The following is a 14954-nucleotide window of genomic DNA, read 5'->3' on the forward strand; positions in this document are numbered from 1 at the left end:
AAATAATCTTCGAGCTCTACCTTCCTCACCTCCAATGTGAAGTCATGGTTACATTAGATGGGTAGGCATGAATAAAACAACTTGCATGGGACTATCATGAAACTGTTAGATACAACCATCGTGTGTAGTTGTCATTCTCATTGTGCTTCTGTTATGTATATGATGGTGGCTAGTAAAGGTTTTGGAGGAGTGAAGTTCCTTGGCTACCTTGACACCCAAGACGAGCCCCTTGCCATCCATGTAGAAGAAGGACTGATAACAGAAGAAGAAATTAAAACAGGAAGTTATTAAGCAGGATAAAATACTGGAATATTTTCATGATAGCTTAGAAAACATAAAGGAAGAAAAAGCTGAGACCCTGAAAATATATACTTCAGTTTGGCATGCATTCAAAAATTCCCTGAACACATCAGCTTGGCATTAGCTGATGGGACCATCAAACAAATGATGCAGCCTCTGCTGGAGGGGGATCACTCCTAGGTGAGGGATAAACACCCCCAAAGTTGGATCAAACCTTGGCTTGGCATCTGGAGCTTCATTGAAAGTGGGGGAACCATAGTAGATGAGAGGCAGCCCTGTAGATAGGAAAAGGCTCAGTGAGACCAGCCACATGCACAGAGGTCAGGCGTCCCCGGCCTTGGGTTGAACCTTAAATGCACTGAGACACAGTGACAGTGGGTAAGCTTCAGCAGTCCCTTAGCCAATTAGTGGCTTGGCTTCCTTGCCTATAAACTAGGTAAATAGTCAATCCTACCTTTGGGGTTTATAAAACATCTTCTGTTTTAAGTGTTTAATTAGTGTAAGATGGTGCTTTATTGGGGAGAGGGTTGGAGTGATAAAAGAGAAGGATTCCATAACGATTACAAGGATTCTGTCTGGAATAGTTAAAAGATGTCGGTGCATTCACCCAGGACGTAACATACAGAAGATGAAAAGTTTATGAGGAAGAGGCAATCAGTGATAAATATGGTGAGTCTGAATTGACTGTAGAGCTCAGTAACTAAGGAACTCAGTAGACACCTACAGTAGGCAGTTGACTGCCCGGCTGTATATTTGGGCAACATATACATCAGTGATTTCTAAGGCCACAGTAATAAACAGGATTAGCCAGGGAATAGAAAGTAGACTGAACACAAAACATTGAAGGATTAGTCAAGGAGACTTGCCAACAAGAAGGAATGGAGAAGAAAGAAGCTAGAGAGTGGAGGTGATGAGGTCACGGGAACTGAGATAACCAGGGCAGAGCTTCATGAAGAAATGTCCATTCAAGAGAATCTAATGAACGTGACCATTGGAAAGGACCCTTATCAGAGCTGATTCTGATGATAAGGTCTTGGAAATAGGAAGGTGGGTTGTGAGTTCATAGGATTCATTTCATTATTAAGCTACATATGCCATATTCTGTAGTTTTTCATGTGTGTGTACATGTGTGTGTGTGAGTTGCAGCAAAATATGATTGAATGATACTTTTTAAAAACAGCAAGAAAAGTGGCTATTGATACGAAGTATAGAAATAAAAGGCTGGAGGAGAGGTCAAGACTGTTCATCAGTCTTCCCGGGTGAAAACCCGGGAAGAAGAACATATTAAAGTTATAGAGAAGGTGACAGGATCTAGATCTCAGGAAGAGGTGAGGACAAGGTAGAGGAGCAGGTAGGGATTACCAGTGAGGAAGGCGATTGGCTTGATTGTCATGAGGACCCATAGATTTCTCTTAAAGTACAGTGACACCCAGTAGCTGCTGGTTGTTTTCAAAGACGTAATAGGGAAGAGTTGGTTGATAGAAAGTGAGAACCAAATAGGCTCAAGGAGAATCACAGAGCACCAGAGCAGTGTCTGAGAAACTTTAGAAGGACGAAAGACTAGAGCCAGGGCAAAGACTGCCCTAGCTAGCTAGAGGTCCTGGGACTTAGGAAGTCAGTGTCTCTGGTGTGTGTTGCCACACAGTGCCTTTAGCTTAGCTGCCACACAGATCAGAGACACCGGAATGAAGATTGCATATAAAGGTTGCAGTGGACCTGAGTGGTTCACACCCTTTGGAAGGATCTTAGAGAAGTCAGCTAAGCTGTCTGTTAGTTGATTAGTTTTAGGTATTGAATTTAAAGAAAATAGGAACTTGAGTGAGTTTTAGGTAGGAGAAAGTGTCCTACCCTGAATCTGCTTGGGGCAGACTGGAGAGAGCCACGAGGTCTCACTCTTAAAAAAAAAAAAAGTTTGATTTTTCAGAATTAAATTCAGAGCTAGGGAGCAATATAATGAATATGGACACAGATCATGTCAAGAAGGTGGTGTGAAATGTTGGGGGCTGCTACAAGATTGTTCTTAAAAGCCAGCAAGGTTGGGGGTGGTTCTTGTAAAAGTAGACAGGGAAGAAGGCAACTCGGGAGGGAGCCACTGGACTCTTTTAAAGGAACGGGGTAGAGAGAATGATGGAGATGCCCTCTAATGAAGGAAAGAGTTGAGGGTGCAAAAAAGAACTACAATGCAGACAAGGACAGCAAACCAAGTGGAAGGGACGTCTGCCTCTTGTGGCTGTAGTTTGTGAGGCTGGGTAGATGGGATGGAGGTGGGGAAGGGATGAAGAAGGGAGAGATTGCAGGCCTCACTGGGATAAGGGAAGACATGGTGATCGTAAATACTCTTGGGACTGACACACTAACTTGATGACTCAGTAGACTGAGCCCTGTGCCTGCCCACAGGAACTTTTCAGTAACGGTTATGTAGGGAATGAGCAGGTGGTCAGGGATGAGGGTACACTCAGGGATCACAGCTTAGCGCTTTCTTAAAGCTTGTTTGTTACCTCTGCCTTGGATAAACTGTAATTCATTTCTGAAAGTCACTTGTGAGAAGTTATTTGTAGAAAATGTCCTAAGAAAGTTCAGTCATTTATAGTTCATTAACCGTTTTTGTCACTTACTTCTGAATAGCTGTAAGGACACAAATCATCTTTGGGGTTTTATAACAGACAAACAGAAAACTTAGGCACACATAGATAACATGCCAATGAATAAACAGAGCAAACAGTAATTGGAAGGAAGTTAACATGAACATGTTGGTGTGTACATACACGCCTGATGTTTATCATGAGTAATTAGTTTATATTGTATTTATCTCTTTTGACCCCTAAAGATTACGTAGTATAAACTGTGTGAATAAAAAACTGATTGCAAAGAAAGCTACTGAGTAATTGTGGTGGCCTTAGACACATCAGACAGTTCATAATGGAGAAAAAGGAAAAACAGGTCAAGTATTTGTAATTGATAATTAGCTCCCTTTGTGAAAGATTTGACACCACTTCATCCTAGCCAGTAAGTTAAGTGAAAAAAAAAAAGATGAGAAAACTTGTGAAGAAAAAAACAGAGATAGTGAACTATGGAAGAGCCAAGTGGTAGAAACAACATGTTAAGGGAAGAAAACCCATTTGTGTCTTAATAGCTTTCTTACTTGGGGAGCAAAAATCTAGGTGAGATCTGATCACTTCCCCAACAAATAGCCCACTCATGAACATGATGAGCTAATCCTTCATCCTGGGGATGAAGTCAGATGCCACCCTGAACACAAACCCAGCAGTCCTACTTCCTCAGAGGAGAGGTGGGATGAGACAAGGACATGGGGTCACTTGTCGACAAAAAAGGGATTGGAGAATGGGCATGTGGAAAGCTTATTGCTAAACCCTCCAGCCTGTGGCACATGTGTCATGGGGGGAGATGGTGGAGTTCCCTTAAATCCTTTCTGGGTTGTTTAGAATTCTCACCCTAACTTGGCTCTTGTGTAAATTCTGCCCCATCTGAGGTTATGGAGAAGAGGGTTGGTTACTCGGGTAATGAAGCCACAGGTCCTCTTTTGATTACCTAAACCCTGAAGGATCTTTTCTCAACACCTTGCCTGCCAATGGTTGGTGAGGACCCAGCCCCCCTCCAACAGAGGAAAGTCTTACTTTTCTTTTTTTTTTTAAGCACCAACTATGGTTCATGATTGCTTAGGTTTGAAAGTGAAGGCCAATTAAAAATAGGATTCAGAACCTGTTTTCAAACTACATTGATTCTCTTGGTCATCAGAAGTCAATTTAATCCTTAGTAAGTTATTGATGGCAGCTGTCTTCTAGGAGATGGAATTAAAGGAAAACACTAAATGTGAACAATATGACCTCCTCCCTCTCCCACAGCTCAGGGAACAGTGTCAAAGAGCGTGTGACAGATTACAGCACACGGAACTCGAGTTGTGATCTTAGTACTGGCTTGTAAACTTGACACCATTTCTTTCTCTATTTACTCCATGTATATGGCTTGTCTCTCTCATTGTCCCCCATTTCTTATGAAGACGGCAATGATTTATGGAACTGGTTGGGAATTCCTTCTTTATCTCTAATACTTTAGACAAGTCATCCAATAAAGAGTACTAAGATTTCAACTGTCTTAAGCACACCTTCAGAAACATCCTATGAATTTTGTGTAATAACTCCAACCTTTCTTTCCGTGACATGAAAATGGGACAGCCCTTTATTTTTAAGGTATTAAGAGGGAGGCTTCGACTAAAGAACTAACTGATCACGCTAGGAAACACTTCATAAAAATAAGTTTCAAATCTCTGTTTTAAAAATTCCCTGTGCATGCTTTTGCTGTTGAGTACTCTATTTGAAAATACTGTTGTTTTTTTTAACCCACCTTTAGGAGATGACCTGGCTTCCTCCACTCTCTGCTATTCAAGCTCCCGGCAAAGTGGAACCAAGCAAGTTTCCATTCCCAAATAAGGTGAGCACTTGTAGCACTAGAGAGAACCCCCATGCTGTGTGAATGCTTGTCATGGATAGTATGTTGGCCCTTTGGCATCTCTTCCCCTGTGAGCATTCCTGTTGGAAGCATGGAATTCTGGCCTCCAATGGTTTGTAAGCGTGTATGTGTTCACTGAGGTGGGTATCGAGCTTGTGACCTCATGTTTCCATATTCTGCAAATTGTTATTTGGCTCTCAACCTTCCTGATGCTATGGCCCTTTAATACAGTTCCTCATGTTGTGGTGAACCCCAACCATAAGATTATTTTTGTTGCTACTTTGTAACTGTAATGTTGCTACTGCTATTAATCTCAACATAAATATCTGTAAAAGGGTTGTTCCACCCGTAGGTCTTGAGAACCACTGATCTAAGTGTTTGTGAGATCAAAAAAGCATCTTGCAATCATCTCACATATTCATTGAGATCCTGTGCCTTACCCCTACCCAAACACCGGAAAGCAGTTTTTAATGGCTAATCTTAAAAGGAATGCCTTAGAATTAGAGGCATGTAGTATTTAACTTCTCTTGCTATCCTTTTACAGCATACAGTTCCCTAAGATCTAAAAGGGATGTCTATATCTTAAGGAACTCAGCCACAAGATACACTTCAAGTATACCTGAGTCCTATAAGCTTTCCCTGACTTTCCTAGCATGTAACTGACATATAGCTCAGTGCTCACTATCAAAGATCAAATCGTACATCTAGAAAGAAAGTAGGGAACTCAGTGACATCCCCAGCCAGTCTGTTTTCTACAGAAATACCACATTCTAGAGTGAATCAGTGAAATAATCATTCATTGCGATGATAAATTCTGTCCTAAGAATTAGGCTTTTGCTGCTCTCTCTCTCTCCCTCTCTCCTTCCCTCCCCTCTTTCTTTTTTCCTCCCTCCCTTCTTCCCTCCATCCTTCCCTCCCTCGCTTTCTCCCTTCCATCCTTCTTTTCTTTCTTGCAAAGAGTCAAGTGCAGAGCCTCACACCTGCTAGGCAAGCACTCCCCATGAGCCACAACCGCAGCCTCCTAAGAGCTGATTATATTTCCCTTAACAAAGTGTGCTTGGAAGACCTTCTGAGTGACTGTGGACAGTAGCAAAACATGGGTAGTGTGGGTTTGCCTTGATTTATTTACTCCATTCATAGTGGTAGACAGATTGTTTATGATCTGTTACTACAGACACCAGTACCACAAAGCACTCTTTGTGAATGTCCCTTTGTGTGCCTGCCATTGACTGTCCTCAGTAAGGACAGAAATTATGATATGGAGCCACTGGAAACCACATTTACACTTGGCTGTGATTCAGGAAGTCTTTTTATGTTTCTTAGCCAATGATTAATACTATCCAAGGTTTTATCATTGTGCCCGTATGATGGATGAAAAGTTGATATCTCATTGTTTTAATTTGCATTTCCCCAATTACTTCTAGCTTTAGCAATGACTATTTTTCCTTTGTGGATTGCCCATTCACATCCATTGCCACTTCATAAAAATGATTTGTAGTAACTTCTTTTATCTTATTCATTGTCTAGTGCATATAATGGGATCATTTTGTAACTTTATTTATGTTCCTTTTATCTAGAAAAGTATTTAATTTTTCTGTCACAGGGAAGAAAATCCTCCCTTTCCCAACATTCTAACAATGGTCTCTGTTCTAATTTTAACATGTTTTTTAGCTTGAAAAAATGTGGATGGTAGGAGTTGGGACTATAGCTTTCATCTTTGTAGCAGTTAGTAAATTACTGTACCACTGTTAACACATTAGCCCATTTTTCTCCCAGGAATTTGAAATGTCCCATGTGTCAACATTTGAATTTATTTTAGGCCTTACGATTTACACACACACACACACACACACACACACACACACACACACACGCACGCGCGCGCGCACGCGCGCACACACACACACACACACACACACACACACACACACTTACTACTCAATAACTTATGTAAATCAGGCCAACTAAGCTGGGCATGGTAAGACACCTGTAGTCCAGCTACTTAAAGGATGAGGCAGAGGATCTCCTGACCCCAGAATTTCAAAGACTAGCTTTTACAATATAGCAAGACCCAAGGATAGGGATGGGGGTGGGGAGGAGAGGAGGGAGAAAGACAGAAAAGTCAGAGTTTTTCAGTCAAGGATCAGAGAGTGAACGCTCCAGGCTGCACTGACAACACCTAATAAAGAGAGCAGTGTGTCAGCAATGGAATCTAAGCTAGATGTCTTTTAAATGTTCAGGCTTCAGGATGAGCAGTTTCTATAATGTGTGTTTCTAGTGTCATCTTGCCATGCTGAGAAGAAAATGGAAAAACTGTCACAATCTGACCTGAGTCCATGACTACCCAGAATACAATCAGACAAGCCTTGCTTTTTTAATTGTTTTCGAGAGAGGGTTTCCCTGTGTAGCCCTGACTGTCCTGGAACTTACACTGTAGACCCAGGCGGACCTCCAACTCACTGAGATCCACCTGCCTCTGCCTCCTGAGTGCTAGGCTTTCTTTTTTTTCCTTTTATTAATTTTTTATTTATTTTACATTCCAACCACAGTTTCCCCTCGCTCCTCTCTTCCTGCTCCCTCACACACATACCCTCCTGTCTATGGCCCTATCCACTCCTCCTCTGTTCAGAAAGGAGCTGGCCTCCCATGGGAGTCAACAAAGCATGGAATATCTATCATCTTGCAGCAGGACCAAGCTCCTCTCCCTGTATCGAGGCTGGGTGAGGCATCCCTGCATGGAGAACAGGTTCCAAAAGGAGGGCTGGGCTTTCTTAAATATACCTGTCTATGACATAATTGTGATAGAAGTGGGCACATCCCTAGCATATTTTTGTTGTTACTGTCCCAAAATTTGTTCTGTTTTGTTTCAAATAAATGTAGAAGTAGGAACTTAACTCCTGAGGTGGCACTGGGACTTTAAACTGTTAATGCAAAAATTTCATTTTGATTGCATTATTGAATTATAATTAACAAATGAAATTATAATAAAGGGGCCTGATTCCCTGAGATCAATCCCTGGTATCCCCATGGTGGAAGTAGAGAATTGTGTCTCAAAAGTTGACTTTTGACGTCCAAAGACACACTCTGACATATATGTGCATGTGTGCATGTATGTGTGTACATACATTCATACATAAATGATCTGCCTTCTTAGCAAATTTTAAGTGTATAGTACAATCAATATAATACTAACTAGAGTTTTATTTCTGGTGTATTATGCTCCATTATCATTGATTAAAAATCACATAGTACATGTATACATGTAGGGCATATATATGAGATACATGGTGCATTTATATAAGGTCTATCATGTATAAGTACATGAGTGTATATAAATATATATATATATATATATATATATGTGTGTGTGCTAAATGAAATAACCCAAAACAGAAAGAAAAACACTGTATTGTTACTTATGATTCTACTTGTGTGTAGAATCTAATATAGTGAAACTTACAGAAGCTAAGGATAAAATGGCGGTTTCTGGGACCTGGAGTGGTCATGGAAACACAAGACAAAAAGTGCATTTATGTTAACAAAATGAACATATTTCGGTGATCTAACATATTTCGATACAGCTGTGAAATCCACATTTAAAAAAATAGCTAGAAGTTATCTAATTTGTTTCCACTGGGGGAAAAAAAACTATTATTTATTGAAGAGGCAGAGAATTTCAAAATGAAAAAAAATGCCCTACTTAGGACCACAGTCAGGGTTGCATGGAACTCACCTCTAGGTTGGTTGGTTGGTTGGTTGGTCTGTCTGTTTTGAGTCCCTGAGGAAGAGCATGTCAATGATTTATGATCCAGGAGCATGGTTGGTCTTACTCACACCTTTTCTCAAACAGCTTCGCTGAGAATTGTTGTCTTATCTGGATGAAATGAAGCTGCTTCCTGCTTCAGCTGTACCACTGCCACACACTTGGTCAAGGCTCTGCTCCTTAGGAAGTCTCTAAAGACAGCTTCATTTCTTCCTTTGCCTGCTTCTGGAAGCTTCCTTGCTAAGGGCTCCTTTCACTCAGACCTCTGCTTATCTTGTCTTCTCTGACTTCCTCTAACCTCCTTGTCTTATCAGGAAACTTGAAATGATATTTGGCTTCCCTGAATAAGCCCCTACTTTAGAATCATTAAGCTGAATTATATCTATAGCAGTCTTTTTCCCATGTGAGGTGGCATATTTGTAGGGCTGTGGAATTAACGTCATCACCACTTTTGAGGATGCCAGGATTCTGCCTATTACATACATACTTATTAGTGTTCACAATAGAGTGCACTGCTCCTGGATGTGTTGCTGGGGTAAGTCCACAGCCTCGCACATGGAGGCAGGTGCTTCCCCAGTGGCTATGCTGGCTGCCAATCCTAGAGTGCTTCTCTCTGTACCCTTATCTCAGATAATTAATATACTGACAGCTGGACAGTGCAGCTGATTGATTAGACTATTAATGTTTGGATTATTGAGCTAGAACTGTTTATGTAATTTGAGGGGCAAAAATCTTCAAAATGACTAATAAATAATGGAATTAAGACCTTATTAAGATTAAGGGTGTCATTTGCTCTCAAAAAAGGAAAAGTCGATTTTACTGCACATTCTGAGTTTCCAGTGTCACTAATTTAATTAGCTAAACACACTTCTGAGAATTTCTGCATTTTGTCTAAGTATTAAAAGACACATACTAAGGCAAAGCCAGTTGATAATGAACTTGGTTTTTGTTTCTGTCCTCTGGGGACTCGATTTGAAGTCACAGTTCCCTAGGCAGTGCCCAGCATTTCTGCCTCATTCTTCAAATCTCAAAAGTAATTGGATTTGGTAAAGAAAACAATGCCTGACTCCTGTAAATTGGCTGCCATTCATTACCAGGTATTTCAGCCAAGAGAGAAGAAAATGAATTCGGTCTGCCCCTTCCCCCTCATTGTGCAGCAGTCTCGTAAGTTGCAAATAAAGAACTGAAAAGTGCATTGTGCTTTCCGTTCTGGATAGGGATGCACATCTAAACCCAGGGGCATCTTGGGAGCATTTTACGTGGTCAGGAGTGATGAATCTGGTGGATCAGCCCTCATCTGGAGCTATTCTTGTTGAGTGATTTTCAAAGCCTTGTACAGCATCCCAACATCATTACAGCAATGAGAATTGACTGCCTTCCTCTTAAGTCACCAGAAGGAGAATGAGAGCTAGCAAGTGTGAAGGGAGGTGCCTGCAATTGAAAGGTTTATCACACATCTCCTCTGGGTCGCTGGCTTGCCTCACAACTCCAAATGAGTATTTGCAGTAAAGCTTCATGATTCACATTACCTCAAAAAGAAACATTCAAATTAACTATGAATTATATTTTATCAACTTGAGCCTTATAGATGCAGAATGAAAGGAAACAGGCTGCTTGGGGCCAGCAAAGGCGCCTCAGCAGGTAATGGCGTGGCTGCTAAGCCTGAGGACCTGAGTTCTATCCCCATGCCTCGAATTGTAGAAGAGAACTGATTCATACAAGCTGTCCTCTGACCTACAGAGAGAGAGAGAGAGAGAGAGAGAGAGAGAGAGAGAGAGAGAGAGAGAGAGAATGAGAATGACTGCTGAGTGAACAGAAACCTACCAAATTTGGACAGTTATGTTTCCTGTGGTAATTAGCTTCAGGAGCCATCTGAAAATATAAACATTTCCCAATTTTAGCATTGGGTAAACCTAGTGATAAACTAATAAACAAGGAGAAATATGAGTGGAGTCCTCTTCAAAAAGTTCAACAAAGCCATTATTTGTAAGAACTACCCTCACCAAGGGCTGGAGAGAGGACAATAGTCTCCATTGGCACCTGCACTTACATACACAACCTACACACACACACACACACACAAACACACACACACACACACACACACACACACACACACACACACACACACCTCATTTTTAAAAATAATAAAATGTTTTTAAAAAGAAATGTCCTTACCATACCAGTATGAGTACTATCTTCTTCCAAAACCATTTGCCAAAGAACCTCATATTTCATTTATCTACAGCTCATTTCAAAAGACCTATAATTGGTTCTTATTTTACAGTTGATGGCATCTTATAGCTAATTACAAAGGTTTCTTTGCATGGTAGTTAGATTAGTTCCTTTCTGAATACTGTGACCATGATACCAGAAACAAGTTAAGGAGGAGCAGGCTCGTTTAGGCTCACAGTTTCAGAGGATTCCATCCATCAGGGAGGGAAGGGCCTGTTGAGCAGAGCCGTTCATATCATAGTGGCTGGAAGCAGAGGAAAGATAGACAGACTCCAACAGACATGCTCAGTGACCTGCTTCCTCCAACTAGACCCCACCTCCTCCCCATCAAGGAATTAATCCCTCCACAAATCAGAGCCTCGTGGTCTAAATATCCCTGGAAATGCTTCAAAGACATGGCCATCGATGTCTTTCGCTAATCTCTTAGGTGCTTCTCAGTCCAATCAAGTTGATAATTAAAATTGACCATCATAGTGTTACATGAGCTGATTTGGCCTCATTCAATTTGAATGACATGGTACATTTTATGAAACATGTTATTCCTTACGGTATTTCATCAAAGGGCTGTCGGGGAAACCAGTGTGCCTAGTTATTTCTATCTTGAGCAAAATTACATTTTTTTATTGATGAGTTGAATACCACTTTTAAAAGGTTTCAGGATTCCCAAGATGTCAAATAATAGTTCTGGTGTTGGAACATCCAAATGAGTTCCCAGCTATAGTCGTTCTTTAAACTTAGGAGGGCCGATTCCCCCATCATGCACTTGGTTAACTTTAACTTTAACATATGACCCTGACAAACTGGAAACAACACATAAACTTGAGGAATTTCCCAATAAGAGATAACAGCAATTTGTTTTTTTCTGGTTCTCTAAACTTTATTAACTATTACAAAGCTATGCTTGCATTATAAAACAGTCATAAAAGTAAGATATTTTTATGACATTATCAATCATATTTTACATATATGCATTTATTCCTCAATATAGTTTTCTTTTAAAATCTCACACTTGAAAATAAAACAAAGAAGCAACCAAGCCTCCCTGAGTGTCAGGAAGGTCTTAGCGAGCAGGACACTCTTGAATTATAGAAGCCAGTGAGATATATGTCCTAAGAGGGAACTTGGATGGAAGGCACAGATTGGGCACTCATGCAGCCCCTTGACATCACTTTCATGCAGAGTTAGACCCATTCCTATGCTCCCAGCACCCTCAACTCACTGGAATCACCTGCATAATCTTCAAGTCTCCTAACAGAGAAAGGTCAGAAAGGAGGTAGAAATGACAATACCCGGCAAGGACTGGCACTCTCCAGGCGTATGCTAACAGAAGATAATCACAAAGGAAGAGACAGCCTTCAAGATGAAAGCTACAAGCATGTTGGTGTCTGGATAGTTGGCATGAATATAAAAATGCAAAGGACTTCAGCTTCTAGGCCCTTTGGAGGATGCAGTTATCTTCTTCGGCTGTAACCCAGCCTGGCACTGACTTCCTGAAGAAGGAACAATCTGCACGCTGTGGAGGCCTCTGGCATTTCATAGCTAAATGGACAGGGAAGGGTGGCAGATAGTTTATCAGGGTTAAGACAGCATCCTGTGTTTTCTTAAAGAAACTAATGCCTCCAAGAACAGACTAATGACATGCTGGGCCAGCTGTCATTAAGAATGATGATAAGGGCCAGAGAGATGGCTCTGGGTAAAAGTGCTTGCTGTGCAAGTCTGATGACCTGATTTTAGATCTCTAGACCCCACATAAAAAGCCAGATCAATATCAAGCATCTATAACCCCAGCACTCATAGGACAAGACAAAAAATGGAAGCAAGGATGCTTGATGAAGCTAGTGGGCCAGCCAGCCTGGCATATGAGTGCAGTAGTACAAACAAGAGAAACCCTGCCTCAAATAAGGCAGAAGGTGAGAAAGACAACCAGAATTTGTATACGCGTGCGCACACACACACACACACACACACACACACACACACACACCACTGAAAATAAAAATGAAATTTCATTTCTACCCAGAGAATGGCAATCTGGGAATGTTGGAGTTTAATGAGTTAGTATATTCTGAGCTAATATCTGGTAGTCAGTGCACCATCCAGAAGACATCAGAACAGTAGGAGCAAAATCCGAGTTTATTTGGTTTATTTGCATCTTTTCTATAAAAGACGTCTGTAGTGATGTTTTTACTAGCAATTATGTTGAGTGTATTCTGCTTCTCTTTCTCTTCCCATGCAAAATGAAGTAGGAAGTCATTAATCAGAGGGGTTTTTCAACTAAAATTTGATCTTCTGGGATGTAGGAGTGAAGATTCGGGTCAGCTGTGAGCTCCTCCTCACAGGTAGCTGCCAATACCTATTATACAAGTTGCAGGGTCCATCAGCAAACAAACGTTCTACTCCCATTAGTGTGGGCAGACAACCAGAAAAGGCCTCCCTGCTCTGTTTTTAGAAGAACAAGCTGAGTGCTTAAATCCATGCCAGTTACCATCCTTGTCCATTGATGGCGAGTCTCCTCCGCCTAGAGGCACAGCCTACACATGGCACAGAGAAGCTGACTGACTGGGGCTCAAAATGTTTTCTACAAATTAAAGCTAAAACAAACTTGTGTCCCTATATAGACTCCAAATTAATTAGAAAAGAAAAGCACACCAACCCATCTGGAGTCTTTAACTGAGAACTTTTTTTTTTTTTTAATTGCAGAATCTACCCAATGTAGGCCAAAGTCATTTTGAGATTAGTTTTCGGCCCATCACTTCAAGAGTGGTTTATTTAGCCAGGTGGTGGTGCAGGCCTTTAATCCCAGCACTAGGAAGGCAGAGGCAGGTGGATCTCTATGAGTTCCAGGCCAGCCTGGTCTACAAAGCTAGTTCAAGGACAGGCTCCAGGCCTACAGAGAAACCCTGTCTGGAAAAAGCAAATTTAAAAACAAAGGGGGGGCTAGTTTATTTATTTCATCTTCCCAAAATAGTTTTCCAAAAACTGAGTTTCAGAGTAAGAACTAAACTTGTTCCTCTTCTGAAGGCAAATAGCCCATTATTACTTAGAAAGGTTCCTTGGGCTTCTGAACTCAGGCTACACAGCCACCCAACAGCCTGGCTCATTTTGTACTATTCCAGAAGGGTTCCTTTCTAAAATAGACATTATTACTTGGGTTTAAATGCCACTGGTCCTATTAAGTGATTCCCCTGCCTGATAGCAACTGCCTTCCTAGAGCAAAATTCTGTAGAAACACACCAACTCTTATATTAGTAGTTAATTCCATTTCACTAGATTTTTTATTGCACATATCAGAATGATATAGTTTTAGATTTTATGTGATATTACACATTCATTTTATTTACACTCTTACCATCTCAGTTCATTCTTCTATAACTCATCCTTATATTTTATGTTAAAAAACAATTTTGCAAAGAAAGAAAATTTACATTTTCAAGAGAGATGTCCGTATTTCATTTAAATACAAATATAATCAGATTCCATCTCTATTTACCTGAGTAGTAGCTAAATCTAATATACACAGTAATACTGCAAGGGTTTGTGCCCTTGCAGGCAAATGCTTATGCATAATAACCTTTGTGTCCATCACAACGAGATGACCACAGTTGCTCAGTAGAGTGTGTCCAGTCAAGATGGGGCTGGCAGCCCTTGTCTGTAGAGGTATTAGAAGTAGGGCACATTCAGAGGTAAATGAGTTAGGTTCGAAGACATTAATGTATCAGTGACCAAATCTGGCAAGTAAAGTCATAAATTTCATAGACCAAAACTATAACCTTAGGTTCCCTGATAGATTCTAAGATGCAACCTCCAAAGTATGAACAACAAAATAAAAATTAAATAGAAAAATGTGAAAGCTTTGTGTATCAGAGGACTTTATCAGCTGTAGGAAAAAGACTAGAATATGGGGGAGATGATTGGCAGACCATCTATCTAGTTAGGGCGTAGTATCAACTGTGTGAGGAACTCTTTTAACTCAGTAACACAAAGGTAGATAGCTACATGAAATGATAAACTACTTGAATAGGTATTTCTTCAAAAATGAAAATAGCCAGCTGGGCAGTGGTGGCACATGGCCTTTAATCCCAGCACTCAGGAGACAGAGACAGACGGATCTTTGTGAGTTAGAGGCCAGCCTGATCTACAGAGTGAGTTCCAGGACAGGCTCCAAAGCTACACAGAGAAACCTGTCTCA

The 14954-nt window shown here is 40.8% G+C and overlaps 1 protein-coding gene across 1 annotated transcript in view; it reads left to right on the forward strand.

Moving 5' to 3' along the window:
- The window catches only part of Aff3 (AF4/FMR2 family member 3), a 400239-nt gene that overhangs the window by 236426 nt on the left and 148859 nt on the right, over window positions 1-14954 (forward strand). The window contains exon 9 of the mRNA XM_035452441.1: window positions 4669-4749. Coding sequence (XP_035308332.1) covers window positions 4669-4749 — 81 coding nt within the window. The remainder of the gene's footprint in view (window positions 1-4668; window positions 4750-14954) is intronic.

This window comes from Cricetulus griseus (assembly GCF_003668045.3).
Source record: "Cricetulus griseus strain 17A/GY chromosome 1 unlocalized genomic scaffold, alternate assembly CriGri-PICRH-1.0 chr1_1, whole genome shotgun sequence".
NCBI lineage: Eukaryota > Metazoa > Chordata > Mammalia > Rodentia > Cricetidae > Cricetulus > Cricetulus griseus.